We start from the raw sequence: 13,088 nt of genomic DNA, 5'->3' as shown, positions 1-13,088 counted from the left end.
TTGTCCCCGGGCGCCGGGAAGGGTCGCTATGCCTCTGAGTGACAGACGTGATGTTTTTTGATGGATGACCCCCGAAACCCACAGTTATCCAACGGATGACGGGTATTCTAGTTGCCAATATACCTTTTGTAGTCGTCAATAGCCAACTCTTTAAGACCAAGGGCCTCATTTATCTCTCCCATTAGCTGGTGAGCTTGTGGAGCAGTTTCTCGCACTTTAAGAAACCCAGCTAGGTATCTAATGATAGAAAGATGTATTAAGAATAATAACGCTGTAATGAACTTTTATTAAGTTAAAGAGTAGAAAAGAATTCTATTTTTTTTTTTTTTTTACAAGAACACTAACAATAACATTTCTAAAAACCTTGATAAAAGAAATATAAGTTTCTTTATTTATCTAAACAGGAAACTAACATGAACACTTACAATAAATAAGCATTAGTTAAAGCTACGTGTTTAGATACACTTTTTAAACTGCACCCTATTGTGAATGATTGTGTTTTAATAACATGAATATATATATGGGAAATATTCAAAACCAGAGTATTTTCTACTAATAGGTTGTAAATTATGACTTACTTTTTTGCTATGTCATATTCTTTTATTTCTGAGTACAGCCTTGCCACCTGAAAACCTGCAGCATTTCTCTGCAATGAAGTCACAAAACATATTAAAAAATAAGAATCTGAGCAACCCAGACTAACTATGCAGACTACTGATCAATATTAAATTTTTTTATTCTTAATGATTAGGTTATTAGCTTATACAATTTAAACCTAGGCTTAACTTTAGAACAGTGGTTCTTGACCTGGGTTCTATCAAACCCTAGGGATTCGGTGACTGATATAATTCATGATCTTAATTTTGTTATTGGGGACAACACTATTAAGAAGGGTTTGAATATGAGAGTATGGTGGTATGAGAGAAAAATAAATAAGATAATTTCTGATAAGCCTATTCAACATTTTGCTGACTTCCCTGTTAGGATTGCTATAGAATGCTTAGGCAATATATAAAAATGATTAATTTAGTACCTTGCTTGCCCATTACAGGTAATTTATAGAATGCTGGATTTTGAATGTTAATGGCATTGTAAGGGGTTGGGTATAAATTTCTGAGATGAAAGAAACTATTGCAAATATCATGAAATCCCTAAAAGTGATGAAATATTACTTTCATTAGGCCTAATAATAATGCTAATATAATGAAGTTTTGATACTGATATGACATAACATTGTCTGTATGAAGAGCATGACTGTTAAAATGAAAGGCAACTCAGGTAGTGCACAAGCCCGAAGAATGTCCATCTACTATCTAGCTTTGATGGGTGATTCACGAGAGACACTAGAGTCACTAGACACTAGAGGAGCTTACACTTTTCGGACACACATAGCGAAAAAACGCAACGTAAAAATTCCATGCGGTCTCATTCAGTAACCGCTTAACATAGAAAACAAAAAAAAGTATCATATCTATCCGCAACCATTCTACTTTAATAATGTGTGTGTCATTTTGTATTCATACGCATAGAACTTAAGCTATTCTTGTTATAGTGACTGGGGGGTCTTAACGTGTGTTCGAACACATGTAATACAGTTTTACATGTGTTCGGACACCTTTACCCGTCATCAGACATTGCACTTTTTGTTCATTTAGAATAATTTAAAGTCAATTTAATGAATAAAAACATATATTATATGCATGTATATTGTGTTATTGATTGTTTGTGAGGTAATTTTAATAGTATAAAACCTTTTTCCCACACTCCCAAAGTTCATCCCATTCAGCCATTGCGGCTCGCGCAGTACGCTGCTAAGCCAGCCAGGTCACATGATTCCCCCTCCTCTTTCGCATTCCACTGCCTTCTTGACCTTATTTTGACCCTTTCCCTTCAATAACCAGCCCCTTTTATGCTCTAAATTCTTATTTAGTAATATTTTTGTGTTGCTGTCCGCTCCCATGTAAGGCCAAATAAGTTAGCGAACACCCCTTTTTTATTGTTCAAGCACAAAAAAACCCATTAACCTTGACATTTACGATGTTCCATACATATATAGAAGCTATTTATAGTGTAACCTTTTAGCTAAGCATTGATTGGTTTAAGTTTTGCCCCTAAGTCCAACCCTAGGTCACTTCATCCGGCTGGTGTAAAAATAGAAATGTGCGTACCATGCAACGTTAAAAAATTTCTAAAAATAATTCTTGAGAAAGGAAACGGAAGTACTTGACACGGAAGTGTTCATAAATGAACAGTTTACGTGCAGGCGCCGTGGTTTCGCGTGAGACATGCTAATTAAAGTTTCTATGAGCCAAAAACCGACGAAGTGTTCGCTCCTACGTAATTTTTGGTGTGTGTCCGAAAAGTGTAAACTCCTCTAGATTCTCCTCTATCACATTTTCAAGAAAAATAAGGCTAAATCTAGACTAGGGTGACTAGTTTTAGATTTTAACTAGATTCTAAGTGTCTTAAGAAGTACACAGCAATATTCCAAATTTTAATTTTTCTCAAGAAGACAAAATTAAGTTAAAAACTAAACCAAAAATTCATAAAGAAATAGTCCGAGTGATTTCCTACGTTTTTGTCGGTTGTGGTTATAATAAAATACGCTCAACTGGAAGTGAACGTGAAGCGGGGAATAAAATACGATAAAATGGAGTTTTACCGAATATTTAGACCAACAATCTACAAGATTCTAGACCACGAGATATCAATTTTTCTGCTCCAAAAAAAAATGAGAAGAAATGTCACACCGTTCGTTCTGCGGTTCCCCATCTAACTACCCAACTAATTACTAATTAGTCTCACTGCTTACCTCTTTTTCGTCTCTTTTTCTAGCCAGCACCGAAGCAACATGCTTATCCACGTCTTGCTTTCGTTTGAACATTTTAATATGATTTAATTAAAACAATTAAGATGTGATAATAATTAGAATGACTATTGTGAAAACGGTGCCTTATCCTAGAACATCACCGCCATTTTTGAAAGGTCGACTTCCGGTAGAACGGTGCCAAAAATATTTTAGGCCACCTGTTAGGTTGTCTCTTTGCGTCTATGATTAGTGAATGAGTTAATTAGAAGTACTTAAGTCTAAACACCTTAACATTTTAACAATTCAATCACAATTAACATGTATTTCTGAATCTGCAGATTTAAAATATACGAATGATACATATTTTATTATTACAACTTACAACAAAAAAAAAACCATTAACATATGTTTTACACAAAAACAAAAACATAATAATGAATGCCTATCTACTGCAAATAAGTGTGACTTATGCTGTTGCCTTGAATTCTACGAGCGCTGTGTTGTACTATTTTCAATCTCACATGCAACTAAAGGCAGTGTTCTTTTATCAAATCATGCAGCTAGGGCGCTGACTCCCGTCAAGTTCCGTTGTTCATGTGAATCCATATTGTACATATTCGCAGAGGCGTAGCGATGGGGGGTGGGGGGGGGGGTGGGGCAGGGGGGACATATATCCCCGGGCGCCGACCTTAGGAGGCGCCAAAATGGATTGGAAAAAGTAATCGAAAGTTTGGGGGGGGGGGGTGCAAATCAAAAGTTTGAGGGGGGAAGGGCAAATCGACAGTTTGGGGGGGGGGGGGGGGTTACAATCGAAAGTTTGTCCCCGGGCGCCGGGAAGGGTCGCTACGCCTCTGCGTATTCGCCAGACTACTTCCTTCTTTTAAACTCGAGATTTTAAGTCTAAATGTATTAAAATATTATGAAAGAAATCACACGGCGTATAATCATGACAGTCATAACTCGACAACTGGGCTAGGATATATGTAAAAAATTATATTCGTCACATAATGTATATACACGCTCAGCGGCCGCCTGTATAGGTGGCGTTGACAAAATTCGTGAAGCATGTGTAATGTAACGTCAAGGGTTCCACGATATAGAAGTATCACGACAACGATACCTATTATATCTCGTTATGGCACACTTTATTACTATGTCACGTTGTCGTATTTGAACTGTCATCGCCGCGGCTGTAAGTTCTATCGTCCGCACTGACGAAATCCGATGGCAAATCATTTGAGTCGGGTGTGTGTCTTGACCTCCGCCGAACTTCTGAGACCAAATCGGCGAACCTTTGGGGTGTGTTTGAACACATGGTATGAAACACCGCCTTAATGCATTGGTTTTGTGTTCGATTAAGTAATTATAAACATCACCTTTATACAAGAAAAAAATGTTCTAACGTTAATTTAATTGTAATTTTACACTGGGTAATTTTATTATTCAAAACGAAATTGTGTTACTGAGTTCCAGCAGGCCAAAAAAAAAAAAAAAAAAAAAAAAAAAAAAAAAAAAAAAAAAAAAAAGAGGTTAATTTCTGAGTGGTTAGTTACTCTGAAAAAAAAAGAATAAGCAAACTATAAAATTAATATATTTTAAAATAAAATATATTGTCCTTTGTCTAACAATATATAAATATATAATTTGTATGAGTGGAGTCGTCGGGCAAAAGAAGTTTGTGGGAAAACCACTCATTTTTTTTTTAGAAAACACAGATAAAGAAAACATTCTTAGAAAATGCTTATGAGAACAGGGAATAGAGATAAATACGCCTTCCGGTTATCGAAAGTTGTTCAAATTTAAATTTTCAGTCAGTTTGTTAAAAAAAATCTGTTTCATGACTAACAGGTACTTTTGTTGTTTAGGCTTCGTTCTTCAACTCTTGTCCAAGTACGTTTATTTTTAACCCTCCACTAAAGTATATAAATACGTCCAAGCATTTAACTAAACCAGTTTGGTTTAAAAGCAGTGTTTCTTTCAGCCGTCTCTTCACCCCCCCCCCTCTCTCTCTCTCTCTCTCTCTCTCTCTTCTGAATCAACTCTACAACCCTTCCTTCCAGAAGTTATCTTCTTCCCAAGTAATAGAGTCAACTACCACTCCCGGTTGGCGGAAATCGTACAAAAGCTAATTAAACTGGCGCATACAATCTAATACTTATATTGTGAAATGTCGTATGTATATTACAAGCAGTACTCAGCTAATTGGCTTTTAAAAAACGTGAATTAGAGTAATTACCAAATCCGGTTATCGGAAATCGCTCAAAAGTTAATACTACTCTAGTGGAATGTGTATTTGATAGTCATTAAAAATACACGTCTTACATATTTCTTAATGTCTGACAAAAAGACCTTGTAAATATGTTCAACTTTACCAATCAGATAATATGTGGCGCACGAACTAGTTAGTTTATATATAATATTTGAAATTGTGTTTATACGGTATGCAAATTATAATCATAACTATATTTTATTTTGGGCACTAATGATAGGATATGCCGGTCATTATTTAATTGTGCCAGTTTGTAAAATCGCAAACTTATTTTACGGTTAAAATATTATTGTCATATGTAGATTTTAGAACATTATGACGATTTTTATATAAACTCAGTTAAAGCATAAGTATTGAAACTTATACATGTATATTTACCATTAGGGATAATGAACATAGAACTACATATAACTGCTCTCCAATAAAATTGTCGGACAAAGAAATAATTAATTACTCTTCTGACTTCTAAAAATTATGGTATGCAAATTTTGAAAAATTAGAAGCTAGCCTAAACTCTTGAACAAGATCTAGTCTAGAAAGTGAAAGTCAATTACATTGCATCAAACTTTCGTTTTCAGACGTAATATTTAACACTATTTAGCAGTTTAACATAATTTTATTTTAATCCATAGTTTATATTAGATTGACCTCTAGATTTTATTTGGTAGAGGATAGCATGGGGTTTCGATAGACTAGTTCTAGATCTAGTTCTTGACTTGACTTAGATCTAGTCCTCTTTGCTCCTTATGGATGGAGCATAGGGCCTCCACCATTTCCTTCCATTTCTTCCTATCCTCGGCTATTAATTTTGATATCTCCCAAGACATCCCTGTTGGCTTCAGTTCTTCAAGAAGACTCCGCCTCCAGGTCTGTCTTGGGCGCCCTCTCTTCCACTTTCCCTGGGGGTTCCACTCAAGCGCTTGGTGTGTAACATAAAAACATTTGTGTGTGTGAGCCTTTCGCAGTGTGTGATCCACCCAGCGCCACTTCCTCCTTCTTATTTGCACATGTATAGGCTCCTGCCTAGCTTTCCTCCATAGTTCCAAGTTCGATCCTCGGCACTTTGTCCTGCCATATCAGTTTCAGTATCTGTCTAAGGCATCTATTCATGAAGGTCTGTATCTTTGCTAAGCTTGCCTTGGAGACTCTCCATGTCTCTGCTCCGTACAGCAGAACTGCCTTGACATTAGAGTTAAATATCCTAATTTTTGTGGTAATGGAGATGGCCGAACTTTTCCATATGGGTCGCAGGACTGTGAAAGCGCAGCGGGCTCTATTAACTCTAGCGCGTACGTCCTCCTCTGTGCCTCCCGTTTTGCTGATCTTGCTGCCAAGGTAGACAAACTCTGGCACATCATTTACCTGTCTTCCGTCTATTGTCACTGGAGCCTCCTGTTTATTGTTAATTCTCATCATTTCCGTCTTTTCTAGAAAATCTTCTTAAATCTTAATCTACTCAAAATCTACTAGATCTAGATTCTAGATCTACTAATAAAAGAAATACAGAAAATCTAAATCTAGATTAGATTTCTAGATCTATTGTTTACCTTGACCTAATAAGAGGTGACAATGTGTTAGTAATAGTAGGTCCAAATAAATATTGCACAGTTCCATGAGTATGAGCACATTTTTGTTATTTTAACCACTGTATGCAAATTGAATGAAATTGCTATTGCTGGCATTGATTGTGTGCTAGATCTAGCTTTGTATGATTAATGTCGTTTCAGACTAGTTTGCTTTGCTTGTCACATGATCTGGGACACATGTAACACTCTCTAGCATAGTCCTGGATGAATATGTGGTGCTTGCTGTTTGGGATGATATTTAGGGGAAAATATCTTTATCACATTGATGGTACTATGGGGTCTATATGACCCCAAGCGAACAAAAATCTAAATAATAAATAACCAGTACTGTAATACTTTGAACTTTGAAAGTATCAAACATGTGTAACGCACTTAGGAAGGCCTTATGAAAAAATACATGGCAAGTGAGGTCACTAATCTTGGTAGTTTTCAAAATAAATTGCTCTAAAAATGGCTGGGGTCATATAGACCCCATGGTACCAGAGCAGGGTTAAAGTCTGAAAGTCAAATGTAACACACATCTCATCATCTATATATATCTAGTTATAGTCAACCCAACTTCTTGTTTAATTTTAACCATTTATGTCACCAGACCTTAAGTACTTCATGTTTATAACATCTCTGTAGGGTGGGAGTGGAATATCATTACTAAAAATCACTAAACAGGAAATGTAGGCACACAAACTGCTAGTCAGTGAAGTCCCACAAAAAACCATAATGTCATTAAAATTAGGCTATAAATTAAAATAGAAATAGGCCTTTATTTATAATTTACAGTTAATAATTAGGCCTATAGATCTAGTTAATATTTATATAAGGCAAGTAAAGTTAAATAATTTAAGATGTAATTTCAAGTAGTAGTAGGCTGACTTCTTCTTCTTCGTTCTTAATTATTAGTGTTGAAGGGGATCGAGATTTATCTGCCAGTGGGTTTGAACTCGAGACTTTGTTCGAATTTATCAACCAGAACTTTTTTGCCGACTCGACCACGCCTCCAACACAATTAAGCGTTACGTGTCAACTGGTTATGCGCCATTGAGGCCATTGACTCCGATTTCAGCCTGCTTTTCTTTTTGGATTTGCTTCCATAGCCTTTGTCCAACCAAGAACAAACTACAAGGCAGCAGTTGTTTAATTTTGGAGTTGTCTCTCCTAGAAGAGTGGCTGTCCCCAGCTAACGAGCCTCATCTGCCCGAGGGTTCGAACTCGAGACTTTTCAGTTTAGCAACCATGAGCTTTTACCGACTCGACCACGCCGACCCCAGTAGGCTGACAACTCATGAAAATTACATGTGTAGTTTCAGGTAGAGTTTAACCAATATCTCATCAAATACATACTAATTAGGCCCTATTTTACCTTAATTTGATTAATTACAGGTTTTCAATTCAAACAGTTCAAAGATATGCCTAATGTTGGATTCAAATGGATGCATTCTACAATCGTTTGATGAAAAAATTGCTGCCAGACTTTGATGAAAGAGGGTATGTAATAACATTCATCAATCCCTTTTTTTATATGCAAAATATGAGTGCAAAGCTTGATGTACTCAAGACAGGTCTATAGTGACAACAAAACAAAACTAAGACCAATAAATGCAAGATTGAGGGCTAACTTAAATGGATTAGTCTATAGGCCCCACTGCATGATTTAAAAATATGAATAGGTCCTTTATTATATATTTAACTCTAAATTTATGTCATTTGTAAGTTAACTGTTTTTTTTTCTTCTCATGATACAGTGATAACAAAAAATATCGACCTTCAGCTACTGTTATAAGATATCCCAGCATGCAAGACTATGTTGAGCGCAGGCTAACTGAGGTTCATTATGTGGCCAAAGATTACAGGTTCTGTGACAAGTTTATCGGAGTCACCTTGGCTGCTCTTTTTCTAATTTTTATGCCATACTTGCATATTGGTAAGTGTCCTTTTCTGTGCAAGATTTGTGGTCTCATGATAACCATTTAAGTATTCCATGGAAATTGCATGTTAAAATTTTTTTAATATTCAAATCTAAACCAAAGCTGTATTATATTAAAAGGATTTGTTCTGTTAATAACATAACAGTTTAATACAGCATTGTTTTTCTTTCAGGTGTTTTCTACCTGAAAATCTGGGTTCCAGATAAACCACCTATTGACAAACGAGCTTGCACTTGCTCATGTTTTGACACTGTCTTTAGAGGTAGGTTTTTTTAAATAATTTAATGTTTTCTCCCATTTAAACTAAATGTAGATTTAAATACTTTTGTTTAGTGACTTGCACTTTTAATCACTCTTAATTGCATTTTTAATTTTCATTCAGGTCGTTATGAAATGCCTGGGCTAGTGACATACAAACATGTTTATTTCAATGCCACTGTCAACACCTTCAAGATATGGGTTACCACAATAGTGTTTTTCATCTTGTTTTATGAAAGCATTAAATACCTAGTGTCTGTGTATCGGACATCAAGTTTCAGGAAAATCTGGCTATCCTTGTATATTATCAATCTCTATCCTCATTATTACTCTTGGTGGAGTTTTTTCAGGTACATTGTAAACTTTTGTAACACATTTTGGACAATTTTATAACATAATAACATTTCCTGTTTGTTTTTAAAAAAAATTATAATAAAGTTAAGTTATCTGAGGTAACAGTTTTTTTTTAAATTTGAAAATTCTAGTTGTGATATTTCAAGAAGTACAATACTAATTACTTATTGAAATTAGAATGTATATTACTTGACATTTGTATTTTATTAAAAAATACAGTGATGTACTAATTCTTATAGTAAATTTATTTTTCTACAGCTACTACAATGAAGAGTTCTACACATTTTTTACTCACCACATGTTTTTCTGTGTGACTGAGATCTTCACAACTGCTATAGTGCTTAACCTCTGCAACAAAAACAATGAGGCAAGTATATCTGCGATAAAGTATTCTTTTCTTCATATTTGAGGAAGTCTTAAATATAAACTTAAATTTGTATTTTTATGGCCCTTAAGTTCGATGCTCCAGTTGCTGCAACGTAAAATATAACAAAAGTGTTTGACATTGTTCAGCGAAATTTGTCACCATATAGCTGAAACGTTGTAAATTATGCATTTTCTAAATTCTATTGAAACTTTGCAATTCTGTTTATCAGAGTCCCAACTTTTTAATAAATAAATAACTCCTCCAAATTAGCTAATTGTACCTGATACGGAAAGAAATATAAAACTTTGCTCTCCTTGTAAATTTTGCTTTAGGATTAGAGTGCCAATTTAATTGAATATATATATATATATATATATATATATATATATCAATTAAATTTTATAAAATGGTCTTTTTTCTAAAAATTTGGCCAACCCCTGTTTAATGATGTTGTTACAGTTGTTAAAGCACTTTAAGAATTAAGTTTTTATAATGTTTTGAAATATTTTTTGAAAAATCAAATTTCATTTGCTTAATTTAATGTCATTTTATCAACAAACGTCTATCTTGTGATTAATTTAGGTGAAAACTTGGAAGCTGATGGTGATATTGGCCATAAATCTTGTGCACATCATAGTATCAGGATCTGATCAATTTATCGCCCATGTTATCGAAGGTCGTGGCACAAATTTCCAGAATGCTCGCAATATTGGGCTCATGATACCTGATGTCTTGCACATCATTATCCCAGCTTTGGAGTTTTATCGTGTCATCAGAAGAAGTGAAAAGTATTTTTCAGATCTGTGTTTTAAAGAGGAAATAATTTTATTTGTCCTCTTCATTACCATTGGTACTCTATTTGGAAGGATTTTGTAAAAAAAAAATTTCTACTTTAAATTTTTGTAAAAATTACTTTTTATAAGCAATGTTTTATAGTCTTGTATCAGTCAGGTATTGTTTAAAATTATTTTTTGCATGCTTAAAGAATGCAATATATTTTGTATGTCATGGTTGTGTTTATAACAGCATTTTTTGTCAACTGTTCCATTTTTAAAATAACTTTTTGCTCTCTAGATTTGCTGGTGCTTAAAGTTCATTTCACAAAAAAAGATCTAGATCTGCAGGGCCTTAAAATTAGTTTTTCAAAAAATCTTTAAATTTTTGTTCAAAGTACAGTTTTTCAACATTGTTGTGGTTTTAGAATAATAGAATTTTATTAAAGCATGTTTAGAAGGTATGCTGTTAAACTGTGATAACTTTATAATGAGACATATATGATTTAAAGTTACAACTGCCATTCTTTTTGACACAAAACGGTTTCCATTCCAGATATAATTTGGCTTTAGTTATAATGTTGATTTAAAGACCTGCTGCTGTTAACAATACATTGTCGATGGACAATGGTATTTAATCAAAAGCTATCATTGTAAATGTGTTATTTCTGACATTGCTGAATATTTTGAATATAGTTAGAAATGTATATATTTTTAGTAAGAGATTTGTTTTTTATTGTTGAAAGGTTAATGTTAAACACTGATTGATAATGACTATACACTTGTTAATTTGTGAAATATTTTATCCCAGAATTGATTTCAGAATCTAATTATTTATAACTTGATGAAGCCCAATGAAGATAGATTTATATTGATAGGTTTAAACTATCATGTACATTTTTTAACCAAACATAATTTTTTAAAAATTTGGTTATGTTGTGAATATTTAAGTTTTTTTTCACTATTTTATAGACCACTGAATAGGAATATAGGACCATCTTGTTAATGTAGATATAATTTATTTCGCGTGAAAACAGCCCAATACTGACCATCACTGTAAACTCCAAGCAGCCTTTAAAAATAAAATGAGTATAATCACACTCCCATAAGGCATGTTCATTTAACAACCAAAATAAAGTAAGAAATTTTTTTCCTCATCTGATACAGAAGCAACTCAACCCAAACTGTAATGTTTTTGTTCTCAATATTTGTGTTATACCACCTTGGTTCTACAAACTATACATCTTCTTCTTCTTCTTCTTCGTTCTTAATTTTTGAATATGGTGGAGGATTCAGACAACAAGTCCAACTTCATGGACAAACCGGACTGTGGTTTCCAGTTTGTCAGGTGTCCCATATAATTTTTCCCTGAGTGGGGTGGGCTGGGGCCAGTGTCTGCCTCTTGCCTGGCTATACAGAGTACAATCCTGGAGTACGTGCTCCGTGTTTTCCGGGGCCTTGCCACAAGGGCACATTTCGCTACACCCAACCTTCAGTTTTTTGTGCATGTGTTGATTTAGTCTGTTGTGGCCTGTTCTAAGTCGAAAGATTATGTATTGTTGTTTTCGTGTTAAATTGTAATAGCCGTCGTCTTTAATGTAGTGAGGGTGTGTGACAGACCACATTTGCGTTTGTTTGTGTTTAATTATTCTTTTTATTTCTTTTGGGTGTAGCGAAATTTCCGGTTGTGGTTTCTTTCCCCCAATTTTTGCCAGCTGGTCTGCGATCTCGTTACCCTGGATCTGGCAGTGGCCCGGGATCCACTGCAGCACAATTCTGCTGCAGGTATTTTTTAGCCTCTCTAGTGCTGTCATGAGTGTTTGAATATAGGACTCCGGATTTTGTAGGGATTGCAGGACTGATTTGGCATCTGTAAGAAATACACTATACATCTAATTGTTACATAGATTGTATATTTATCTTTCATTGATGTAATTTTCATTTGTGCAAGATCGCTAATAAATTACAACAGCATTTATTAATTTAACATTAGAAAGTTGTCCATTATATAAACAAACATCTGAATCTAGTTTACTTTTGTACTGGTACATATTTATACCTGTGTGTTTTTAAAAGTTTACTTTTGTTTTGCATTTACATGCATCTCAGTTTTATTTAGTACATTTTAGACCATAATTTACATAGTGAAAATCATTCCATCTATTTCATTCACTTAGTAATAGACAATGTTTTTACTTCATGAATCATTCCATCTATTTGAGTAATAGACCATGCTTTACTTCATGAAATCATTCCATCTGTTTCATTTATTGAGTAATAGACCATGCTTTACTTCATGAAATCATTCCATCTGTTTCATTTATTGAGTAATAGTTAGACCCTGCTTTACTTCATGAAAATCATTCCATCTGTTTCATTCAATGAGTAATAGACCATGCTTTACTACATGAAATCATTCCATGTTTCATTCATTTAGTAATAGACCCTGCTTTACTTCATGAAAATCATTCCATCTGTTTCATTCAATGAGTAATAGACCATGCTTTACTTCATGAAATCATTCCATCCTGTCTTGTGACTTGGGGCTTTATTAAAGTTCTTGTAATAAAGTCTATTGAAGTTCTCTTCTGTCTTGTTTTTATTTTTTTACAGTAAATTACAGCCTGCAATTTTTTTAGAGCTTATGATTTTTCACATTCCATAAACATAGATGTAATTATTTGCTTATGTAGGCTTACATTATTAAAGAGAAACTTCAACCAACAATGTATGAAAGAGTGAGCAAAATA

General features: G+C 34.2%; 2 protein-coding genes across 6 annotated transcripts in view; one reads left to right on the top strand and one right to left on the bottom strand.

Annotated features, from left to right (window-relative positions):
• LOC131951182 (RANBP2-like and GRIP domain-containing protein 5/6) overlaps nt 1-2,997 on the bottom strand; it is a 31,351-nt gene extending 28,354 nt beyond the window's left edge. For all 4 annotated transcript variants that reach the window (XM_059313516.1, XM_059313519.1, XM_059313517.1 and 1 more), the window contains exons 1-3: nt 2,813-2,997; nt 579-646; nt 124-237 (exon numbers count right to left, since the gene is read on the bottom strand). In XM_059313516.1, coding sequence (XP_059169499.1) covers nt 124-237; nt 579-646; nt 2,813-2,884 — 254 coding nt within the window. In that variant the 5' untranslated portion in view covers nt 2,885-2,997. The remainder of the gene's footprint in view (nt 1-123; nt 238-578; nt 647-2,812) is intronic.
• Nucleotides 2,998-5,586: 2,589 nt separating this feature from the next.
• Nucleotides 5,587-11,475, top strand: LOC131951210 (uncharacterized). 2 transcript variants are annotated; one of them, XM_059313547.1, is made up of 7 exons: nt 5,587-5,658; nt 8,042-8,146; nt 8,404-8,582; nt 8,759-8,848; nt 8,969-9,194; nt 9,457-9,565; nt 10,148-11,475. In XM_059313547.1, the coding sequence occupies exons 2-7, from the start codon at nt 8,088-8,090 to the stop codon at nt 10,439-10,441; spliced, it is 957 nt and encodes a 318-aa protein (XP_059169530.1). In that variant the 5' UTR covers nt 5,587-5,658; nt 8,042-8,087; the 3' UTR covers nt 10,442-11,475. The 2 variants fall into 2 exon arrangements, with proteins under 2 accessions (XP_059169530.1, XP_059169531.1); XM_059313548.1 differs by having other exon boundaries at nt 5,612-5,658; nt 8,059-8,146.
• The last annotated feature ends 1,613 nt before the right edge of the window (nt 11,476-13,088 follow it).

This window comes from Physella acuta, unplaced genomic scaffold (genome assembly GCF_028476545.2).
Source record: "Physella acuta isolate Inbredline_101_S28 unplaced genomic scaffold, ASM2847654v3 ptg000804l, whole genome shotgun sequence".
NCBI classification, from domain to species: domain Eukaryota; kingdom Metazoa; phylum Mollusca; class Gastropoda; family Physidae; genus Physella; species Physella acuta.
The sequence above is the reverse complement of the archived record's forward strand: the minus strand, read 5'-3'. Positions and strand labels throughout refer to the sequence as shown.

What these genes read in the sequence shown, in the direction of transcription:
- LOC131951210 (XM_059313547.1), top strand. Translation starts at nt 8,088, where the DNA reads ATGGATGCATTCTACAATCGTTTGATGAAAAAATTGCTGCCAGACTTT. An exon ending in CCAGACTTTGATGAAAGAGG is followed by an intron (nt 8,147 to 8,403) that starts GTATGTAATAAC and finishes CTCATGATACAG; the next exon opens with TGATAACAAAAAATATCGAC. An exon ending in TATGCCATACTTGCATATTG is followed by an intron (nt 8,583 to 8,758) that starts GTAAGTGTCCTT and finishes TTTTTCTTTCAG; the next exon opens with GTGTTTTCTACCTGAAAATC.